At 44.7% G+C, this 21,928-nt stretch overlaps 1 protein-coding gene across 2 annotated transcripts; it reads left to right on the forward strand.

Annotated features, from left to right (window-relative positions):
• Positions 1–795: 795 nt before the first annotated feature.
• On the forward strand, positions 796–21,322 carry LOC128447711 (desmoplakin-A; the record flags this gene model as incomplete). Of its 2 annotated transcripts, none has more annotated exon segments than XM_053429988.1 (23): positions 796–889; positions 2,098–2,219; positions 2,312–2,456; positions 3,655–3,780; positions 4,294–4,353; positions 4,463–4,630; positions 4,830–4,934; positions 5,048–5,143; positions 5,647–5,772; positions 6,465–6,617; positions 6,763–6,917; positions 7,000–7,126; positions 7,334–7,520; positions 7,920–8,344; positions 8,455–8,633; positions 9,227–9,365; positions 9,502–9,695; positions 10,091–10,253; positions 10,343–10,426; positions 10,632–10,739; positions 10,877–10,975; positions 11,447–13,273; positions 14,445–21,322. In XM_053429988.1, coding segments are annotated over 23 exon segments (11,188 nt in total), but the record flags the coding sequence as incomplete, so codon positions are not given.
• Positions 21,323–21,928: the final 606 nt, after the last annotated feature.

Raw genomic sequence — 21,928 nt, forward strand, 5'->3', positions numbered from 1 at the left:
AACACTGTGAGTTACAGCTCACTCTTTATTCAAGAGAGAGAGGGGGGGGGGGGGGGGGGGGGGGGTAGAGAGAGGGAGAGAGAGAGAGAGAGGGAGGGAGGGGGGGGGGAGAGAGAGAGTTCATCCAAGGCTGTTTGACATTAAACTAAATCATGTTGTTCCAGACAGAAGAGGAAGCAAATAGGTGTTTGGATCCACTAGATATTGATGTTAGTGTTTGAGAACTTCCTAATATTGTGATGATAAGTTTGATGCAGATGAAATAAGTTTTCCATCGCAGGGTTTTCCATTAACATCCTTTCATTTGCAGTTTCTCACTTTCTCTCCATTCTCAAACACTGAAAACCAGAGCAGGCTTGTACTGTATCTACCAGCTTTACTGTTTATTTACCATTTAAAGTGTGAGATGTGATAAATTAACACAAACCAGGGCTCAATGCAGAGAATACATTTTCAAATGATACTGCAATGTCTAAAAATACATGTAAAAAGTACATTTTACTCCCAGACGACTAACAAAGCTTTTGCACATGATTCCTACAATACAACGCAAAGTAAAAAAAACATTTTACCTTTTATAAATGACATATAAACTTCTTATCCTCATCCAGGGCTCATGTGAACTAAGTATTTTGTGGCAGGATCATAAAATGAAAACGAAAAATCAGAAAAGTGATGTTTTCAGGCCAATTAAAACAAAAACAGATCCCATTGGTCCGTTTAACAGTTAAAAAGGTGAAGGACACAAGTTGATGATTCATGATGGTGATGAGTGTCCTCTGCTGCCCCCTACAGCAGCTCCAACCACAGTGCCATCCACCAGAGGGCCATGAACCTGCAGGGCCAGTGCCAGGAGTACCTGAAGAACGCCGAGCACCAGCTTCAGTCTGTGAGTCCACAACTACTGTTTCCTTTACCCATCAAAATAAAAGCTCGGTCAGGAGGTTTTCATTTCATAATAAAGGTGAAGAAGGGTTGCAGCTTCTCCTCCGGTGCACGAGGAATGACTGGGATGTGGAGTGGTTCAATTAAACAGTGCGTGTGTGCGTGTGTGTGTGTGTGTGTGTGTTTGTGTCTGAACATGTCACCAAAACCAAGCTGGTTATAAATATAATTTTGTTTATTTCTCTCTTGAATCTGGTTTTGGCAGCAAACGGCTCTGAGCACTGTTCAACTGTCAGTGATTGATTTATAGCGTCTGCACACATTGAAGATTCAGCGCACACACAATCACACATAGACACACACACACACACCCACACAAACCTCTTTGACTTTGTGTGGAGCAACATCAAGTGTGAATTATTTCTATTTCTGCACAAGTGAACAGCTCATGGTTTTATTCTTGGCAGTAGTGTGATGTGGGCGTGTGATTTATCGGCCTGTTGACTTGTTCCCTTGGATTTGACCTCTTCTCACAACCGTGTGACTCTGGTCGATGGAAATGTGTGAAATTCTGAAGAGCAGCTCCATCTCATCCCTCTGACCGACATCCTCCAGTTTCATGTCTCTGTCATGGAGCTTTTTTTATTTCTTCTTCTAAAAATGTCAACCATGCGTTTTTCACTCCTTCAAATTGCGTTGGAGAAAATAAACAAAAACTTGGAGGCAGCTGTAAGTCTCCTTTTTATCGGCTTTAAACTTTACAGCTGATTCAGAAACAGTTCTAACAAATGTGCACAAGTTTCTTAGTCAGTGTTTGAAACTCGAGAAATTGAAACATAGATGTAAATATTCCAGATGTTATATAGACTGAAAACCAGATGTGCATTTTGCATTTCTCTCTTCAGCAGTTTATTTAGATGAATCAGCATTTATCCACTCAGTCAGAAAACTTGGAAAACCGAATGTCCTAAAGTAAAAGCTTAAAAAAAGCTCTTATTACTCCTTTAATCCTCAACCTGTGAAGTTTATAAACGTGCACAGAAAGTAGGATGAGCTCTGTGAACCCAGAGCTGCTAAAAGGTGAAATATAGGTGTGAAAAATGCCTTTTGATTATTGCTACAGACCAATTTCCTCCCGGGGACAAATAAAGAAAGTGTCTTCACGATGCAGGTGAATGATTTCTCTTCTCGTGTCGTGTTTCCATCGTGCAGGGCGGCAACCAGGGCGAAGCAGAGCGCTGCATGATGATGGCCAGGGAGATGATCGAGCAGCTGAAGGGCTGCGCCATGGACCTGAGACAAATGGGACAACCCAACGACAACGTGCTGAGGGGGTAAGAAAGACTGACTCCTCTCTGTCTTCTCTGATTTCACTGTGTTCACGTCCCCTCTTGTTAAATGTCCCTTCTCTCTTCCCGTTGTGAAGCCTGGAGCAGTGTACGGACCAGCTGAAGGGCGTCCACATGCAGATGAGCGGCTCCATGAAAAGGAGACGCAGCACCAGGGCCGGCTCCTGGGATGAGCCTGGGAGGAGCTTCACTGACGCCCTCGCCTGGATCTCACAGCAGAAGGTGTGTGAGCACAGACGCACAAATACAAACGCACAAATACAAACGCACAAATCAGAATCAGAATCAGGAAGTATTTATTGCCTAGTAGGTTTACACCTACAAGGAATTTGCTCTGGTTATTGGTGCATACAATGAACATAGAAACATAAAAATATAGAAACACAATAAATACAACACACATAAGAAAAGCAATAAAAAGAAACAATATATATTTACTCACTATTTACTTCTTATTTACTCCCTTTTTCTAATATTTATACAAAGTAAAATTTATTTAGACATAAACATATCTAAGTAAAATGTATATAATAGATAAAAGATATCAAAAGTGAAGTAAAAAGTGAAATGCAAGACAGTGAACAGTGTCAGATTGCAATATGCAATATACAATACAATACAAACGCACAACTACAACGTTACCCAAACGCAGACCTCGCAGCTCCTCCTTCAGAAACAGAAATAAAGATCTCCCCCCCCACATCCCACGATTCATTAGTTCACTAAAAGTGAATTTTAGTGAAATGAAGTTTAAAGCTAGAGCTCTTTGAACTAAGTTTAGTATTTTTATTTACAGGTTTCAGGTCTAATGATGCATAATGAATATTGTTAGTCTTGGCTAATGAGATAATGATAATATTCATAACAGTGAAGCCGATATCTCAACTCTGTTATTTACATATCCTGATGTTTTACTCAGTTTAAATCTGTCTCATTTTCTTTTGGCATTTAATTCTGAAACATAAAACTCAAATTCAAACTGCCGACAACCTGTGAGAAGTGAAAACATGACGTGAATGTGGTTCGTACCAGTCGCTCCGACGGCCACATGTCAGCTGCAGGCGGGTTGTTCACTCCCCTGATCTTCAGCTTCAGTGTCAGGTTACGACACAGATCTCACAGAGTTCAGACTCTGGATTTAATTTGAACCTGATATTAACAACAATGCTTTTGTTACGCTTTGACGGTTAAAGAGATAAACATCACGTTACCAGGAGAAGAGTCCAGTTTGAAATGAAGACTTGTTTAGTCTTGATGCTCTAAACCAGTTTGTCTTTGGCTCCTTGTGCAAACAGAAGAATTCAAGATGCGAAGTGTTTCTCTAGCTCCCCCTGCTGGTGTGACCCCGCACACATCAGACTGATTAATAAAAAAACTGAAACGAGTCAACAAGTTATTTTGTGCGTGTGTTGTGTTTCAGCGTCTGATTGAAACGTCTCCTTGGGGAGACGACCATGACGCCATCGAGCAGCAGCTCATCAATCACCAGAAGTTTCACAAATCCATCCAGAAGAGCGGCGAGGTGGACCGAGCCAGAGACGACCTGGTGGGTTCAGGCTGCTCAGCGCCGAGCACACACACCTCATCTGAACTGAACTGAGGGACAACCAGGGATCTGTCAGAAGAGCCAATAGTCGATTCTTATTTTCTATTAGAGAACAAACTAGAGACAGCACGTGACATTTTAAACTAGTTAATAATGATGTCAGAGATGTTTTCATCATGATTCTGGTTCAAAATGTGCAAAAACACAATCATAGGATGCAAGTGTGCAGCAGTTTTTAAAGATATAAGGTTCAGTTTAAATGCCTTAATATTTCAATATGGTTTGTAAATTTAAGGGGGAAATATTCCACCCTTAAATTGTAGAATTCTTTTTTATTTATATAAGGTGTTATGAGGATGAATTAAGGGATTTCTGGGCCTAATTTAAATTGAATCATTTGTTACACATTTTAGATAAATTAAAGAATAACTGATCTTAGTTAAGGTTTTTTTATTTTCACGGTGCCTCATCTTCTTCTGTCTTTATCTCATCGATGCTGTTCTCCTCCCACAGATGTCAAAAGGAGATAAAGGGAATCTTCACGCTCTGGAGCAGGAGTGGGACAGCCTCCAGGTGAATGGAGCTACATACCCCCCCCCCCCCCCCCCCCCACCACCACCACCTCTGCGTATCTCCAGATAAACAGTCATCTCTGTATTTAACCTCTCGTTCTCTCCTCCAGCAAATCTCGTATGGTCGGACGCAGCAGCTGCAGGATCTGCAGCAGATCATCCAGGACATCTCCAAAGAGATCATGTGGGTGAACGACAGGGAGGAGGAGGAGCTGATGTTTGACTGGGGAGACAAGAACATCGACAAGTACATCCCAGAGAAGCAGGAGAAGTACTCCGTGAGTAAAAAGACTCCGTGTTCCACTTTCAATTCTTTAGTTTGAGTCGATTAACGTTCTGGGGAATTCCTGCGAGGCCTAAACGACACCAAGGGATGAGATTAATCTGAATCTAGTATGGGAGCATTCATGTGGTGAATTAGAGCCCCCCCCCTCAGCTGTGCCCCCTGCTGTGTCTGAATCTTCTCTTGTATAACAGAAACTGATGAGCGCCCTGGAGGAGAAGGAGAAGCACCTGAACAAACTGAAGATCAAAGTGGATGCGCTCCTGAAGAACAACCACCCGGCCGCCGAGAAGATCGAGGTGCGTTCACATCAGTGGACCAATCCAAACACAGCGTGTACGTTCATTCAGACGTGTGCAGGTGTGAGCCTTGCTTTTTAACATGTGTACTTCTTTTTGTGTGTTTTTTCCAGGCGTACAAAGACACACTGCAGACTCAGTGGAGTTGGCTCCTTCAGATTACTAAATGCATCGACACTCATCTGAAGGAAAATGCAGCTTACAGCCAGGTGAGACGAGTAAATACACACATCACTACATCGACTACATGTACAAATATATGTAAAAACGTACAAATATAAATATGAATGAGGGGGCTCTGCTCTTACAACCTTATGATCTATTTTTATTGTATCAGCTTTAGTCCTTAGAATGTGACTCAGCATATTTTCCTCCTCAAAGTCCAGAAACAAAGAGACAGACGTCTTCTAGAATGATGTCACATGGTATTAATCCCATAACCCAGATATGCTTCAGCATCTTGTAACACAAAACATTTATTTGTGAGTTTATTTCATTCATCGCCCAAACAAAACAACTTAAATGCAAACACAAAAAAATGATCTGACACAATCTGTTCCTTTTTCACAAGACATTGTTATAACACTGTCCCAGAGAGAGATTTGCATATTGCATTTCCAAGTGGAATAAAAAAAATCAGAATTTCCAGTACTCCCCAGTCTGTCTAGTTGTTGTGGGACTGGAGCTGAACAGTGTGTGTGTTGCTCCACAGTTCTTCAAAGAGGCCAACGACACGTACAGCAACCTGCAGAAGGAGCACGAGAGCGTTCGCAAGAAGTTCACCTGCGACAAGAACACGTCCCTGGAGAACCTGCAGGAGCTCCTCAAGGGCCTGGAGGTGAGGAGCACACATCAGCTGGCCTCTCTGAGCAGCTCCGAGCAGACTCACTAAACTCCTCCCACTCCATCGGGCAACACAACGCTGGCCCAGTTATTAAGCGATTTTACACGATTGTTTATTTGCTATTGTGTTTTTATTCTTATTGATTAGAGTTATGTAAATATCGATTATAAATTCAAAGTCTTACTCAGAATATCTTACTGCGATGAATGTTTTCATGCCGATGACACTTAGTGACACCTAGTGACACCTAGTGGCCGGAGGCGTCATGTGTTTAGGGGTTGTCCGTCCTTCTTTCCCATTCTTTTAAAACACGATATCTCAAGATTAGCTCGAGTGAAGTTCTTCAAAATCGTCACAGATGTTCAGTTGACCAATTTGATGTTCAAAGGTCAAAGGTCAAGGTCCCTGTGAGGTCACAAACACTTTTTTTTTGTGTTGTGAACGCAACATCTCAGAAACACCTTGAAGGATTTTCTTCAAATGTGGTAGAAACCTTCACCCGGAGTCAAATATGAACTGATTAATTTTTAGTGGCCAAGGGTCAAAGGTCACTGCACCTGTGAATGTTATATATCAGGAACACCCTTTCATTTCATCGCATCTGGCGTATCATGCTTTATTTTTTTATAAAATTATTCCTAACTCTACTTGAGTAGACTAACTTGTTTGTTTAATCCTGTCTCCAGAGGGAGAAGGAGAAGATCATGGACAACAAGAGGCAGGTTCAACATCTGGTCAGCAAGTCGAGGACCATTGTGAGACTGAAACCCAGAAACCCAGAGGACAAGAGCAGCAGCGGCGTCATTGTCAAGGCTCTGTGCGACTTCAAACGAGACCAGGTTCGTCTCACCGGCACAAACTCGATATGTGAAACCTCTGGTTGTGGTCTTGACTCCACAATGTAGAGCTTCTAGATCCTCAAACGTATGAGATGCTGGTCGTGTGCAGCCTGGTGAACCTCTGTGTGTTTCCTCGTTCCTGCAGAAGGTGATCCTGAAGGGCAATGAGGCCATCCTGAAGGACAACAGTCAGCGCAGCAAGTGGGACGTCACCGGCCCAGGAGGACTGGACATGTTGGTGCCGTCTGTGTGTCTGATCATTCCACCGCCCAATCCACTCGGTATCAGCCTGGCCAACAAGTAGGTAGCACGCACAAAAGAGTCTCTGCATGAAAAGAAAAACCGTGAGCAAAGGTTTAAATGGAATGTGTTCGGTGTGAAGGAACGACCAGTACTACGAGGCCATCCTGTCCATCTGGAATCAGCTGTACATCAACGTGAAGAGTCTCATCGCCTGGCAGTACTGTCTCATTGATATCAGACGCATCAGCTCCCTCGACATCACCATGGTAAGTGATGAATAACCTCTCTGTTTTCTCACCGGACAATTCGGCTTCACACAACACTCTAGTCTTACCGATGCTCAAGCTGTATCACAAATACAGACCTTTTTATTCTATCGTTTTAATTGAAGTGGTTTTCTTACGATTCTCTTGTGTTCTAGCTTCTGATGTTGTTTAGACCAAACTAAATCATAATGTGTGTCCAATCTCCAGCTGTCCAAGATGCGTCCTGAGGAGTATCGCCAGATGATCAAGAGTCTGGAGACCAACTACGAGGAGTTCAAGCGAAGCTGCAACGGCTCGCAGATGTTTGCTGAAGAGGACAAGAAGGAAATTGAGAACCAGTTCAGCGGAGCCCAGAGGCGCTACGACCAGCTGGTGGTGCAGCTGCCGACTTACAGTCAGTATCACAACTTGTGTACTACACACAGATCAAATGCTGTCAAAAGCGGAAATCTGTCCAGTCGTTTCTGTGTAGTCCTGATAAATATGATTATTCATACTGCACTTTTAATAAAGTGCTCTTAAACACACATTTCTGACATCACACAATCTTTGTCCCTTTTCAAAACCAATAATCCTCATAAAGTCAAATTTTTCAGTCTCTGCACAACCACTTTTGTCACCTTGAATATTCAGGTGTGAACCAGTTCTGTAGTTGTATTAGACTTTCTTTATTAGGCTCACCTTGGAGTGAAGCCGTCTGGAACAGCTGAGAACACTTTTGTCTCTCAGCCTTATCACTTCTTTAGCTGTTTTCCTCCAACATTTCCTGAAACACATCTTGTGTCTACCTCAGTTGTTCGACAAGACGGCGCCCAGCAAGCAGCCGCCCAGCAAGCAGCCGCCCAGCAAGCAGCCGAGCGGCAGCGACAACAGCAGCTGATTCTCCAGCAGCAGCAGGAACAAGCTGCGGCTGAGGCGGAGGCTCGGAGGCGGGAGGAAGAGGCCAGGAGGCTCGAAGAAGAACGACGGATAGCGGAGCAGAAGAAAAATGTGATCAAGAAGGAGGTGGGGAAAGTGACCAGGACGGATGGGGGGAAGAAGAAGGTGGGGTCATCCTCCTCATCCTCCTCATCCTCCTCATCCTCCCGCAGCCTCTCAGAGCTGCATGCGCTCAGACTGAGGCTGGAGGCCGCTGAGGGATCGCTGAGTCGCCATGTTCACATCTGCCTGGGAGACGATGGGGAGCACGACTGTGGCCTCAGGATCACACAGTTGGAGGTAGATGCACAAACTCAGAAATACAAGACTACTGGAGCATTGAAACATGTCTTCCACCAAACGTTCCTCATATTCATGACAGTGACTGTATTTGTGTGTTTTTCTTTTAGGCGGTGCAACGCGACATAGACTCGATGCTTGAGGAGTATTTACGTCTGAAGGAGCACATCCTGAAAGAGCTGGAGGGCATGAGCGACTCAGATAAAGCCCAGTTCCTCCGCAGCGAGGTAACCATCATCAACCAGAGACTGGGGAGTCTGGAGAGCAGCCATTCATCCTATCTGCAGAGGTACTGGACAGACACAACCTCATACTGGGTTCAGGAAGACTCACATGAACCAGATCAAGATCAAGTGCTGAGTCTAAATTCCATTCTTCAAACATTAGATCAAAACTCCTTGACAAAAGATTCCTTCATTTATGTCACAACATTTGCAAACTGAAACACAATGTATTGGAGAAACAGTTTGAGTTTTTGTAAAATCAGAAATTTCGTCTGTTTGGAAATTTGGAACAAGTTTCAAAATGATTTCAGAGATCAGTGGTGAGCCTGGTTAACAGCGGAGTTAAAGAACAGTGCTGGGATATATTTCTGTGTTTCTAAGAGCAGGGGACCTAGTCATAATCCTTGTGGCACACCTTTATTGATTGATTGATTGATTGATGATTGATTGATTGATGATAAAGGGACAGATTTATCAAACGCTACATGTCTGACAAATCTATTCTTTCCGAGCAGATTTCAAAAAAGTTAAATAAGCACAATAGACGTTGAAAATGTTGGCGAGTGAAAAACATTTATTGTTTATTAAATAACCCACCTCTGTTATTTAAATGACCACCTAAGTTACCACTTCTCATTTATCTCCTCACCTTCCTCAGGCTGCGGGCTCTAAGGGACATGCTGGAGAGTGTGGCACGAGCTGAGGACATAGTGAAAGTTCATGAAGCGAGACTGACGGAGAAAGAGACGACTTCTCTGTCGCAGAGTGAAGTGGAGGATTACACATCCACCCTGAAGGTGTTTTACAAGACCTCTTATTTTTCCGTTTATGACATAAAAGAAAGTTCATTAATCTGATTGTATTTGAGAAGCTGCCTCGGAGCTCTGTCCTGTTTTTGTGTTGGGCATCAGCATCTCGTTCCTTTTTTGACAGAGTATTAAAGCCGAGTTGGATCAGAAGCAGGATGTTCTGACCTCCATGGAGGCGGAGCTAGCCAAGGCGAGCCACTGGAACGGCCAGGTGGGCGGCCCCTTCCAGAGGTGCGACCTGATGCTGTCTAAATACTCCGAGCAAGTGGGACTGCTGTCCGACCGCTGGAGACGAATCCAGGGACAGCTCGACACCAGGTATCACAATCTTTTAGAATGAAGACGTGTTGTGTGTGTTTCCCAGTAACTGATTGTAACGACAACCTGGAGCCCTGCAATCACTTCCTGTCAACAAGGGTCAGGGGTCAGCGTTTCATATTAATGTCAAATTTGTCCTGAGTTATTTACGGTGAGACTTTTATCACACATCTGGGACCAGTTCTCCCTGGACACTCTGCAAAGTAGCTTTCTACTTACTATTATTGTCATAGATTCAAGGATTAATTAATTAAATTAAAAACACAATAGATTGATTAACCTGTAATGCAGATAATCATTTGTTTCAGTCTTTTTTCTCTATGTTTCCCAGATAAATATGGTTATGGAAGTGTCCCTCAGGAAGTACTGATGAATTTATTCTCTTTTTAACTCAGAATCCAGGATCTGAATCTTTATAAGCCTCAGCTGCAACACTACCAGGAAACCAGCTCCTCCTTCAGTGACTGGATCGATGTCACACGGAAGAAGCAGGAGGCTCTGCAGGCCACCAAGATCGAAAGCGTCCAGACACTGAAAGAGCACATTGACAAACAGAAGGTTTCTGCTCATTCCTTCATCACCACTGATCAACTGGCTCGTTTATGATCTAAAGTCACGTTTAACTCTTTGTATTGTTGCTTCTCAAGGTGCTGAACTCAGAAATCAAATCCCGGAGGGAGACATTAGACAGCGTGCTGAAGGACAACGAGGCCTGTGTGAACTCTGTCAAGGTAAAGAAGCTTAGAAAAGAGAGTCTATCTCTCTGTATGTCTGTAATTTCTTCTAATTGACTGGTCATAACTCGAAAACTCTTGTAATTCAAACTAAATATCTTTTATTAAGATCTTCATTAACAGTTAAATTAATATATTTTGTAAATCAGAGGCCTACGACCACTTGAGGCGTTGATCTTACTTTGACTCTGTTTCTTTCCAGGACTATGAAGCATATCTCGCCTCTTACACATCTGGTTTGGAGACTTTGCTCAACATCCCCATCAAGAGGACGATGCTGAGCTCCCCATCGATGGATCTACATCAGGAGGTAACTTCTCCCACATTATGTGACCCACCAGGGTTTATGTTGGAGAGAGGGAGGTCAATGGAATTTGTGTGGATCTGGAGAATTCCCTGAGGTGATGTACAGGATATATACTTATATGTATTTGATCTGTGTTCCAGGCCACGCAGCTGCAGACCCGTTACATGGAGCTGTTTACGCTGTCGGGTGACTACTCCAGTTTCCTGGGACAGTTGCTCAGAAACATGGAGGAGCTCAAGGTACTGCTCTTTGAATATTTGTGCTTGATTTACATTTTTAAATACAGTTTTTGTTTGTATTTTATCTTCTTCTTTATGTTAGTTTAATATAAGTCAAGTTATATTTTAAATAAAGTTAATACTTGTTGACGATTTAGGACAAAAATCTTTTAAATAATTCTAAAGCCGGACTAATAAACATTCTTAATGATGGGAAATTACTACTTCAGCACCCTTCATTGTTTTATGTTTTAGTCCGTAAACTTGGATTTGGTTCAGTTCACATCTTCCCTGTTTCCAGAACCAAACAGCAGACTGGCCCAGTAAGAAAGTAGCTGGTGAACATTTGTGAAACAGCCAGATGTCTTTCCTTTGACGTTGGAGATCAAAGAAGAGACAAACGTTGACTGTAAACTGGACTCGACTCCAGCTGAATGTATCTTTGTTCCAGATCTGGTCCATGTATTCATCTTTGTTTTGTCTTGCTTCCAGATCCGTAACACCCGGATCGACCTGTTAGAGGAAGAGCTCCGCCTGCTGAAGGACGACATCCTAGACCGCAACTCCAAGAACAAATCCCTGGAAGACGCTGTTGCCCGCTACAAGCTGGATCTGTCCAATTCCAAGAACCAGCTGCTGTCGATGGAGGAGGTGAAGCGGAACACGGCCATGCAGTGCAACGCCACAAAAGAAAGCCTGGATAGCACTCACGGTCAGTTGGCCGACCTCAACGATCAGGTGACACGACTCACCTACTCACTCGAGGAAGAAAAGAGGAAGAGGAGGCTGGCAGAGGAGCGCTACACCCACCAGCAGGAGGAGTATGACTCTGTGCTGAGGAAGAGGCAGAAGGAGCTGGAGACGGTCAGCTGGTCCAAGGTGGAGGTGGAGAAGAGCGTGGTCACTAAGGATCACGAGATTGAGCAGCTGAGGAGGCAGCTGGCTGATGAAGCAGCGAGGCTTAAGGAGCTACAGAAGGAGATATCAAAGGTAAGGAGCCAATGCAGTGACGAGGTCAATAACTTAAAGCTGAGCTACGAATCCCACATCCAAGTAAGTCGCACAGACATTCAGAGACTGTCGGCGCAGAGGGAGGAGGATACGACGGAGCTCCAGCTGCGCTACGACAGGATGGAGGCAGACAGGAGGAATCTGGAGGAGGAGCTCAGGAGGATCAGAATGTCTACCAGCCAGGCTGAGGAACAGAAAAACAGGGCTGAGGAGGAAGCTCGCAGTCAGCGTGTTCTCATCACAGAGGAAGGGCGGAGGAGGAGAGAGCTGGAAAGTAAGGTGGAGGCGCTGATGAGCCAGATAGACATTGAGAACAGACAGTACAGAGAGGAGCTGGCTGAGGTGATGAACGCCCTGCAGGAGAAGAGCGAGCAGCTGGACTACGTCACACATAGTCTGGAGGAGGAGACCCGCAGGAGGAAAACCAGCGAGGAGGGGCAGGGTGTGCTCGAAGAGAGTCTTGCCCAGATGCAGGGGAAGCTGGCGAACTCATCCATAGCTGGGACGCAGCTGAGGGAGTGCGAGGAGGAGCTTCAGACGATACGTTTGGAGCTGGAGAAGGAGAGAAGGGAGCGAAGCAGAGTTGAACAAAACTTGAGCAGGTTACAGGGACGCATCAAGGACCTTCAGACCGTGAGAGACGGGCTGGAGAGCCAGGTGGAGACTCTGAGGAAGGCTAGCCTAGACGAAGTGGCGAGAAGAGGGCAGGTCGAAACAGAGCTGGAAAAGACCACACTGGCAATGACAGAGTGCACAAGAACCATCACTGCTCTGCGCCAGAGCCAAGAACAAGCCAGCACATCCGGAAAAAGAGGGGAAGAAGAGCGACTTAGGTTGCAGGAAGAGCTGGAGAGAAGCCTGAGGCAAAGCAAGACCTCTGCAGAGCATCAGACCAAGCTGAGCGCTGAGCTGAAGGCTCTGCAGCAGCAGCTGCTCCAGGAGCAGGCCCGAGTCAAAGAGGCAAACCTGAGGAACGAAGGTCTTTACAGAACCATAGAAGAGAAGAGTAAAGCGCAGAATGAGAACTCTGCTGAGCTTCAGAGACTCAAGGAATCGACAGAAGCCCAGACCAAAGAGAGGCTGAGGCTGGAGGAGGAGCTGCGAGGGGCAAGACACGATAAAGAGGAGGTCTTGAAATCCAAAAGGACGAGTGATGATGAGCTCTCCTCTCAGATAACTGCCCTGGACCTACAGCTGCAGGCCAGCGAGCGCAGCACCGTAGAATACCGTAACCTGGTCTCAGAGCTCTCCTCTGAGAGGGAGAAACTCAAGCTGGAGGCTGAGAGAATACAAAAGCAGGTCACTGAGGTACATGGACGTTCGGCACTTAGTCCTCGTCTTTCCAAATCACAGTGGAACAGTCAAGTAGCTCTCGCTGTCTGTAGCCAACATTTTGCATGCATGGTAGAACACCTGTAGATCCACGGGAGACGCCTCCCGTCTGGTATCTCTGATTCAAACACATACATCTGAATGTGTTTGAATGAACTTGCATGTCAATCACCTGCACGCAGACATTCATCTGTGCTGCTCTGCCTGCTGAGCTCCCCTCACCGCTACCGCCCCCCCCCCCCCCCCCCCCGTCCCCACAGAGACGCTCTGCATGCTTTTTTGCCATTTCTTCCTTCTCAGATTGATCAACGTCATTTTATACAGCTTGAATTTTGTTGTGGCATCCTACTGGTCTTACTGGAAACATTTTGCAAATTTGTGAAAACAGCACAAGTGTACATTAAAAATATCGAGATTATTTCTTATTATTACTTTATTATTATTATTATAACGTCTTCTTGTCTATATTTGTGCTGCTTTTCAAATTTACAGAATGTACACAATAATTATTTAAGTCTTAAATCGTAGTTAAAATATATAATTTGTTTGTTGCTGTAGTTGCTGTCAATAGAGTGTTTGGATCTGCAGGACTGGGAAGGCTGATTTCACAGATTAATATATTAGTATACATATATGTACTTTACTTCCCAGTCTTGACAGGTTTTGTTTTCGTGTTTGTCTTGATAGTGAGCAGTTTGCATGATACAATGTTATGTAAATTATATTTTAGCAGGACGCACACAGACTTTGCTATTATATGTTTCGACTATTATCATTAATAACATCTTTCATTTCATTTAATAATTTTACATGTAAAATGTCCCATCTTGGAGTTTGTCTGTTTTTTCAAGTTTTTAACGAACACAAATGAAAAATCAGTTACACTCATAACAGAAAATTCTATCTGGCGATGTTCTATTTGTTCTTTATTTGAGACAAACCAAAATGTTGGACATTTTTCAGTAATATGCTGCTAGAAAACATACAAGTGTGTGTGCTGACGTCATTTATCCACCTCCAGCCTCATTGATTATATGATTGTGTGTTGTTTTGTAAAGTGCAAAACAAAGTTACAATTCTTGAAGTGTTTTTGAGTTGACAAATCTTGTGTCTCACTGGTTTTCCTCTGTTTTCCTCCCCTCTGCAGACAGCGTCCATGATGCAGTCCACTCAGTCAAAGTACATTGAGATTGTAAATGAGAGAGACGATCTGCTGCTGAAACTCCAATTGTCCAACAAGGACAAAGATCGCTTCCGAACGCTGGAGGAGGAACTCAGTCGCATCAAACTGTCCCTAGAGTCCGAGCTTCGTAATAAACAACATCTACAGGATGAGAACGAGAGGGCTAAGAAGGATTCAAGTTACTGGAAGGAGCAGTATGATAGCAAGCATAGCCTGATTAGGCAATATGACACAGATAAGGAGCGTATGGAGCGAGAAAGGAACTCTCAGAGGAGTGAGATAGAGAGGCTGATGCGAGAACTCAGGGACCTTGAGGATACGTATAAAGGTAAACTGTCGGCCCTCCAGAAAGAAGTGCGAGATGGGATGATAATCAGAGAAACCATGGTGGCTGACCTGAAAAAAGCTCCCCCAACCTTGGATGCTTCCACTGTGGTTTTTGATGGAGTCCGCAAGCCAGTCACAGCAAGTCAGCTTCTCGACTGTGGTGTATTAGACAAACCAACATTTAACCAGCTGGTGAAGGGACATAAGACTGTCCCCGAAGTGTCTGCCGACAAGAAAGTCAGTCTTAAAGGAACAGGGCCAATTGCTGGAGTAGTTGTTGAAGGTCCAAAGGGTCCAGGCTCCGTGGGAGGACTCCTCTACAAAATGACTTTCACAGAGGCCAAGGCAGAGAATCTCCTGCCACCAGATAGTGTTGACCTGCTTCTGGATGCTCAGGCTGCCACAGGCCACATCATTGACCCGAGAACAAATCGGAAGCTGACAGTTGAGGAGGCATGCGATCAAGGCGTAGTTGATGAAGAGGACAGAGATAGGTTGTTGGCAGCAGAAGCTGCAGCTGTAGGGTATAAAAGTCCTGGCACAAGCAAACCCCTCTCTGCATTTCAGGCCTTGAAGAAAGGACTGATTGACAAGAACACATCACTACGTCTGCTGCAAGCCCAGGAGTCTGTGGGAGGCATTCTAGATCCCATACTAAGTGTGTTCCTTCCCAAAGACACAGCCATTGAGCGTGATTTAATGGATGATGACATATATCGTGCATTGAATAAGAAGCCTGCTCTCTACCTGGACCCAGACAGTGAGGAGGGTGCCACTTATATGGCCCTGAAGAAGAGATGTAGGGTAGAACTACACACTGGCCTCCTGCTCCTTCCTGTCTCAGATAAGGCAGACCTCTCCAGACTTGTCTTCGATGGTGTTCGGAAACCTGTCACAGCCGCAGAGCTGCTTGATTGTGGTGTAATAGACAAGCCAACTTTTAAAGATCTCGAAAAGGGAAAGAAATCTGTCCCAGATGTGTCTGCAGACAAAAAAGTCAGTCTGAAGGGGACTGGACCCATTGCCGGGGTTATAGTTGGAAATCAAGGCAAGATGTCATTATCAGAAGCTAAGAAACAAATGCTTCTGCCTACCGATTGTGCAGATTTACTCCTGGAGGCCCAGGCTGCCACAGGCCACATCATTGACCCTATGAACAGCCAGAAGCTGACAGTAGAGGAGGCATGCACCAGAGGGGTGGTGGATATTAAGGATCGAGACAAATTATTGGCAGCAGAAGCCGCTGCTGTGGGATACAAGGATTCCAGCTCGGCCAAGCCTGTCTCTGTGTTTGAGGCCATGAAAAAGGGTCTAATTGATAGCAATACTGGGCTGCGCCTCCTGCAGGCCCAGGAGTCAGTGGGAGGAATCCTAGATCCCAATTTCAGTGTGTTTGTAACTAAAGACACAGCTATCAAGCGCAAGCTTTTAGATGAAAACCTTCGTAAAGCTCTAAACAAGAATCCTGCTTGTTACCTTGATCCAGAAACTGAGCAGGATGTCAGCTATGGGGCATTGAAGAAAAGATGCAAGACAGAACCGCACACAGGTCTGCTGCTTCTGCCAATCACTGAGAAGCTAGATCCTTCCAAACTCATCTTTGAAGGTGTACGTAAGCCAGTAACGGCACAACAGTTGCTTGATTGTGGAGTCCTGGACAAACCAACATTCAACAAGCTAATAAAGGGAGAGACAACGGTCCCTGAGGTGTCTCAGGATAAAAAGGTCTTCCTAAAAGGAACAGGGACCATTGCTGGTGTGATAGCAGGACCTTTAGGGAAAATGTCTTTATCAGAGGCCAAGAAACAGATGCTCATACCCACAGAGAGTGCAGATCTGCTACTGGATGCTCAGGCTGCCACAGGCCACATCATTGACCCCACAACCAATCAGAAGCTCACAGTGGAGGAAGCATGTGCCAAGGGAGTGGTGGACATCAGGGATCGAGACAGATTGTTGGCCGCAGAAGCTGCTGCTGTGGGCTACCGGGATCCGAGCACAGCTAAGCCTCTCTCAGTGTCTGATGCAGTGAAGAAGGGATTAATTGACAAAAAGACTGGGATACGACTCCTTCAGGCCCAGGAGTCAGCAGGGGGAATTCTAGATCCCAACCTCAGCGTGTTCCTCCCGAAAGAAACAGCTGTCAAGCGCAAACTTTTGGATGAAGATCTCTTTTATGCGCTAAACCAGAGTCCTAAATGTTATATCGATCCTGACACTGAGCTTGATGTCAGCTATCAGGCATTAAAGAAGAAATGCAAAACAGAGTACACTGGGCTGGCTCTTCTGTCAATCATTGAGCGGAAGGATCCTTCCAGATTGATGTTTGAAGGGGTCCGCAAGCCAGTCTCAGCACAGCAGTTGTTTGAATGTGGAGTCATTGACAAGCCAACTTTAGACCAGCTGGTGAAAGGGGAGAAAACTGTCCCAGTGGTGTCTGTGGAAAAGGTGGTCTACCTGAAGGGGACTGGACCAATTGCTGGAGTGACCGCAGGGGGTCAAGGAAAAATGTCATTTTCAGAGGCGAAAAGACAAAAGATTCTGACTGATGATTGTGCAGATGTGCTGTTGGAAGCTCAGGCCGCCACAGGCCACATCCTTGACCCTAAAACTGATAACAAGCTGACAGTCGAGGATGCTTGTTCTAAAGGCGTGATAGACATGAGAGATCGAGACAGACTATTGGCAGCAGAGGCGGCTGCTGTGGGATACAAGGATCCAAGCTCTTCCAAGCTTCTTTCAGTGTTTGAGGCCATGAGGAAGGGACTAATTGACAAGAAGACTGGAGTACGACTCCTTCAGGCCCAGGAGTCAGTTGGAGGAATTCTAGATCCCAATCTAAGTGTGTTCCTGCCGAAAGACACAGCTATCAAGCGCAACCTTTTGGATCAAAATCTCCATCAAACTCTAAAACAGAGTCCTGCTTGTTACCTTGACCCAGAAACTGGGAATGATGTCAGCTATGGGGCATTGAAGGATAGATGCAAGACAGAGCCTCGCACAGGCCTAAAACTCTTGCCAGTCACTGAAACTCTTGACCCCTCTAAATTACTATTTGAAGGCGTCCGTAAGACAGTCACAGCCCACCAGTTGCTTGAATGTGGCGTGCTGGATAAAAAGACATTCCAACAACTAATAAAAGGGGAGAAAACTGTCCCAGAGGTGTCTGTCGATAAGAAAGTCTTTCTGAAGGGGACCGGGTCGATCGCTGGGATTGCAGCTGGACCTTTAGGGAAAATGTCCTTTACAGAGGCCAAGAAAAATAATATTATGCCCAGTAAGAGTGCTGACATGCTACTTTATGCCCAGGCAGCTACAGGCTACATCATTGATCCAAGAACTAATCAGAAACTGACAGTAAAAGAAGCGTGTGCCAAAAGAGTAGTGGATAAAGAGGATGAATCAAAGCTGTTTGCAGCTGAGGCTGCCGCCTTAGGTTACAAGGACCCGAACAGTACCAAGCTCCTATCAGCAGGCCAGGCCATGAGGAAGGGATTGATTGACAAGGACACAGCTCTCCGTATACTTCAGGCTCAACAGTCTGTAGGGGGTATTTTGGACCCTAACCTCAGTATATTCCTACCCAAAGACATTGCTATGAAACGGGATCTCATAGATGAAGACTTATACCGGGCCCTGAATCAATCTCCTGAGTGCTATCTGGATCCAGAAACCCAACAAGCAACTACCTATGTATCTCTGAAGAAAAAATGTAAGGCTGATCCAAGCTCAGGTCTTTTGTTGCTCCCTGGATCTATAAAGCCATTAACTGTGCATGGACTCAGGGGCGAGGTGTCCATCATGGATCTGGTAGATGCAGATCTGCTGAAACAGTCTGATGTGGACCAACTAAACAAGGGCAAATTGACAAAACAGGACATCGAAGACCGCCTGCGTATCTACCTGAGGGGCTCCAACTGCATAGCAGGAATTTATGATGAGGCCAGTGAAAAAGTGATTCCCTTCTATCAGGCTATGAAAGATGGACTGTTGCGACCTGGGACCACTCTGGAGCTGCTTGAGGCCCAGGCTGCCTCAGGCTTCATCATTGATCCAGTCAACAACCTGTACTTGACTGTTAAAGAAGCCTATGATAAAAAACTCTTTGGGCCAGAGTTCAAGGAGAAGTTGCTGTCAGCAGAGAGAGCTGTGACTGGTTACAAAATGCCTGGCACAGACCAGATCATCTCCCTCCTTCAGGCCATAGAGAAAGGTATAATGGAGAGAGGTCACGGCATCCGTCTACTAGAGGCCCAGATCGCCAGTGGTGGTATCATTGATCCTGAAGCCGGTCATCGTATTGACGTGGATGTGGCCTTTAGGAAAGGTTACTTTGATGAAAAAATGAACAAGATCCTGACTGATGAGGATGATGACACCAAGGGTTTCTTTGACCCTAACACAGAGGAGAACCTCACCTATCTGGGGCTTAAGAAACGCTGTATCACAGACAAGAAGACTGGCCTCAGCCTCCTGCCCATCGAGGACAAGAGGACGTCCAGTGCGAAGAACACTCTGAGAAAGAGGAGGGTGGTAATTGTGGATCCAGTCACTAATAAAGAAATGACCATACGTGAAGCTTACGATAAGGGGTATATTGACTTTGAAACCTTCCAAGAGCTCTCCATGCAGGAGTGTGAGTGGGAGGAGGTCACCATCACTGCTCCAGACGGCTCTGTGCGCCTTGTCCTCAACGACAGGAAGACTGGAAAACAATATGACATTGCTGAGCTGATTGAAAGGCGAGTGATTGACCAGTCTGTTCTAGATCAGTACCAGTCCCACAGCATCACGCTCACAGAATTGGCAGACATCCTCACAGAAAAGACCAGACAAGGATCTTCATCCTCAGCTTCAAGAGGATCAGCAGCATCAGGTTCAACGTCAGTGAAATCATCATCAGCTTCAACGTCAGTGAAATCATCATCAGCTTCAAGAACAATAACATCCGGTTCTTCGTCAGTGAAATCATCATCAGCTTCAAGAACAGAAGCATCAGGTCCATTGTCTGTGACGTCATCATCATCGGTGGCTATGCGACCCTCATCACCCACTCTGACCAAGATGACCACAACAAGAACCACAACTTTCACCGAGCGAAGCTGCACAGCCAGTGATGATCTGGACTCACCTGACTCCTCCAAGCATTTCTCCAGCGTGTGCATCAATCTGGCCTCTCCTGCTGAGGCAGTGGGTGAACAGGAACCCGTGGGTGCCATCTTTGACACAGACACCGTGGAGAAGATAACCATCATGGAGGCTGTAAATCGTGGTCTGGTGGATTCAATCACTGCCCAGAGACTGCTGGAAGCACAAGCCTGCACTGGAGGAGTCGTGAATCCCAGTAATGGCCGTAGGCTCAGCATCCAAGAGGCCTCCCGCATGGGCATAATAGATGACCAAATGGCAACTAGGCTAAAGGCTGCACAGAAAGCCTATATTGGCTATAATGATGTAAAAATCAAGAGGAAGATGTCTGCTGCAGAGGCCATGAAAGAGAGGTGGCTACCATATGAGGCAGGACAGAGGTTCCTGGAGTACCAGTTTGTTACAGGGGGGCTTTATGACCCAGAAGACGACTGCAGAAGATCCTTGGAAGATGCTTTGAAAATGGGCTGGCTGGATGGGAGATCAGCCCAGAAGCTCCAGGACATCAGACACCACACAAAGAATCTGACCTGCCCCAAGAGCAAACTGAACATCTCTTACTTGGAGGCTCTGAATAACTGCATGGTGGAGGAGAGCACTGGCGTGAAGATGCTCCAGGCATCATCTGTGTCTTCAAGAGGGATCAGCAGTCCATACAACTCCTCTAATCCGGGGTCCACCACCGGCTCCAGGAGCGGCTCACGACGAGGCTCCCGCAGGGGCAGCATGGACATGGGCCCCTCCACCTCCTCGCTGACGACTACCTACAGTCACTCAAGCTACTCCAACTTCTAAATCTAGAAAGGAAAAGATCCTGTACATGCATGCTCTTTTCTTACAAATTAGTATTTTTTAAAGTGGGAAAAAACAACTGGGTTAAAGAGAGAATTGTGTGTTGTACTTTTTGCATAGTTTTAGATGTTAGATTGGTGATGCTAAGCTTTTAAAGATGATATTTCAAACAATAACGTAAATGAACTTAATTCTGAAAACGGACTAAAGTATTAATACAAGTCATCTTAAGGTATTTGGATTTGAAATTAATGTTATGTTATTATAAATGTTGGTGCCCCTAAAATAGGCTTAGAGAGAATGGCCAAATACACATATTTCAAATATATTTTCATAGAATATAACTGCTTTTTAAGCCTTGCATTGGTAACATACATTAGGGGTGGTAACGAGTTTACATGTGTTTGATATTAAAATATCCTGTTTTGTGTGAGAAGGGATGCAAGGTCGGGTTTTTATATGTTTGTTTAATTACTAAAAAATTTTTTACTGAACCAATTATTGGTCTACTGCGATTTAGAGCTTCCAGTTTTGTAACGATCTCTAAGTATCTTACAATAAAATGTAACCTTATAGATTCTTGTGGATTCTGTTTTTGTTCATGGTCAGTTTCATGCAGTTAAAATATAATATTCCTCAGATTAAGTAGCTACTGTTAGAGCCCACAGCTTTAAGCACATTATATTTAACATTCAACATCATGTTTTGTTCACTAGTTTTTAAGTTTCTTTTGAGAATTGACTTAAGTTATGTTATATGTTTGCTTTTAACTTTTCCTCAGACCAAATCTGATATTGACGGTACAACCATAAAAACAGACTTGCAGACCAATGCAGACATTTTTTATATATATATGTACTTTAGTTATTTTAAAGTGTTATCTTAAAGTTGTTATGTGTTTTAAATGGACCTGTAGTGTAGCACTAGGATAACAGCCACTCTTTCTGGGTGTGAATAGTGAAAACAAACCACAATAATTTAATAAATAATAAACAAGAGAAAATATACATTGAAAACAAACAAGACCCAGACTTGCTAAGCACAAGTGTGATCATGTACTTCTACTTGTATGTGAGCAAAGCAACAGTATAAGTTTGCTGAGCAGCATCCACACCAAAATACACATCTATCCCACAACAACTCAAAAGGCTATAAAGATTTGTGGATATCGATAACAAATG

Source organism: Pleuronectes platessa, chromosome 9, assembly GCF_947347685.1.
Source record: "Pleuronectes platessa chromosome 9, fPlePla1.1, whole genome shotgun sequence".
In the NCBI taxonomy this organism is placed as follows: domain Eukaryota; kingdom Metazoa; phylum Chordata; class Actinopteri; order Pleuronectiformes; family Pleuronectidae; genus Pleuronectes; species Pleuronectes platessa.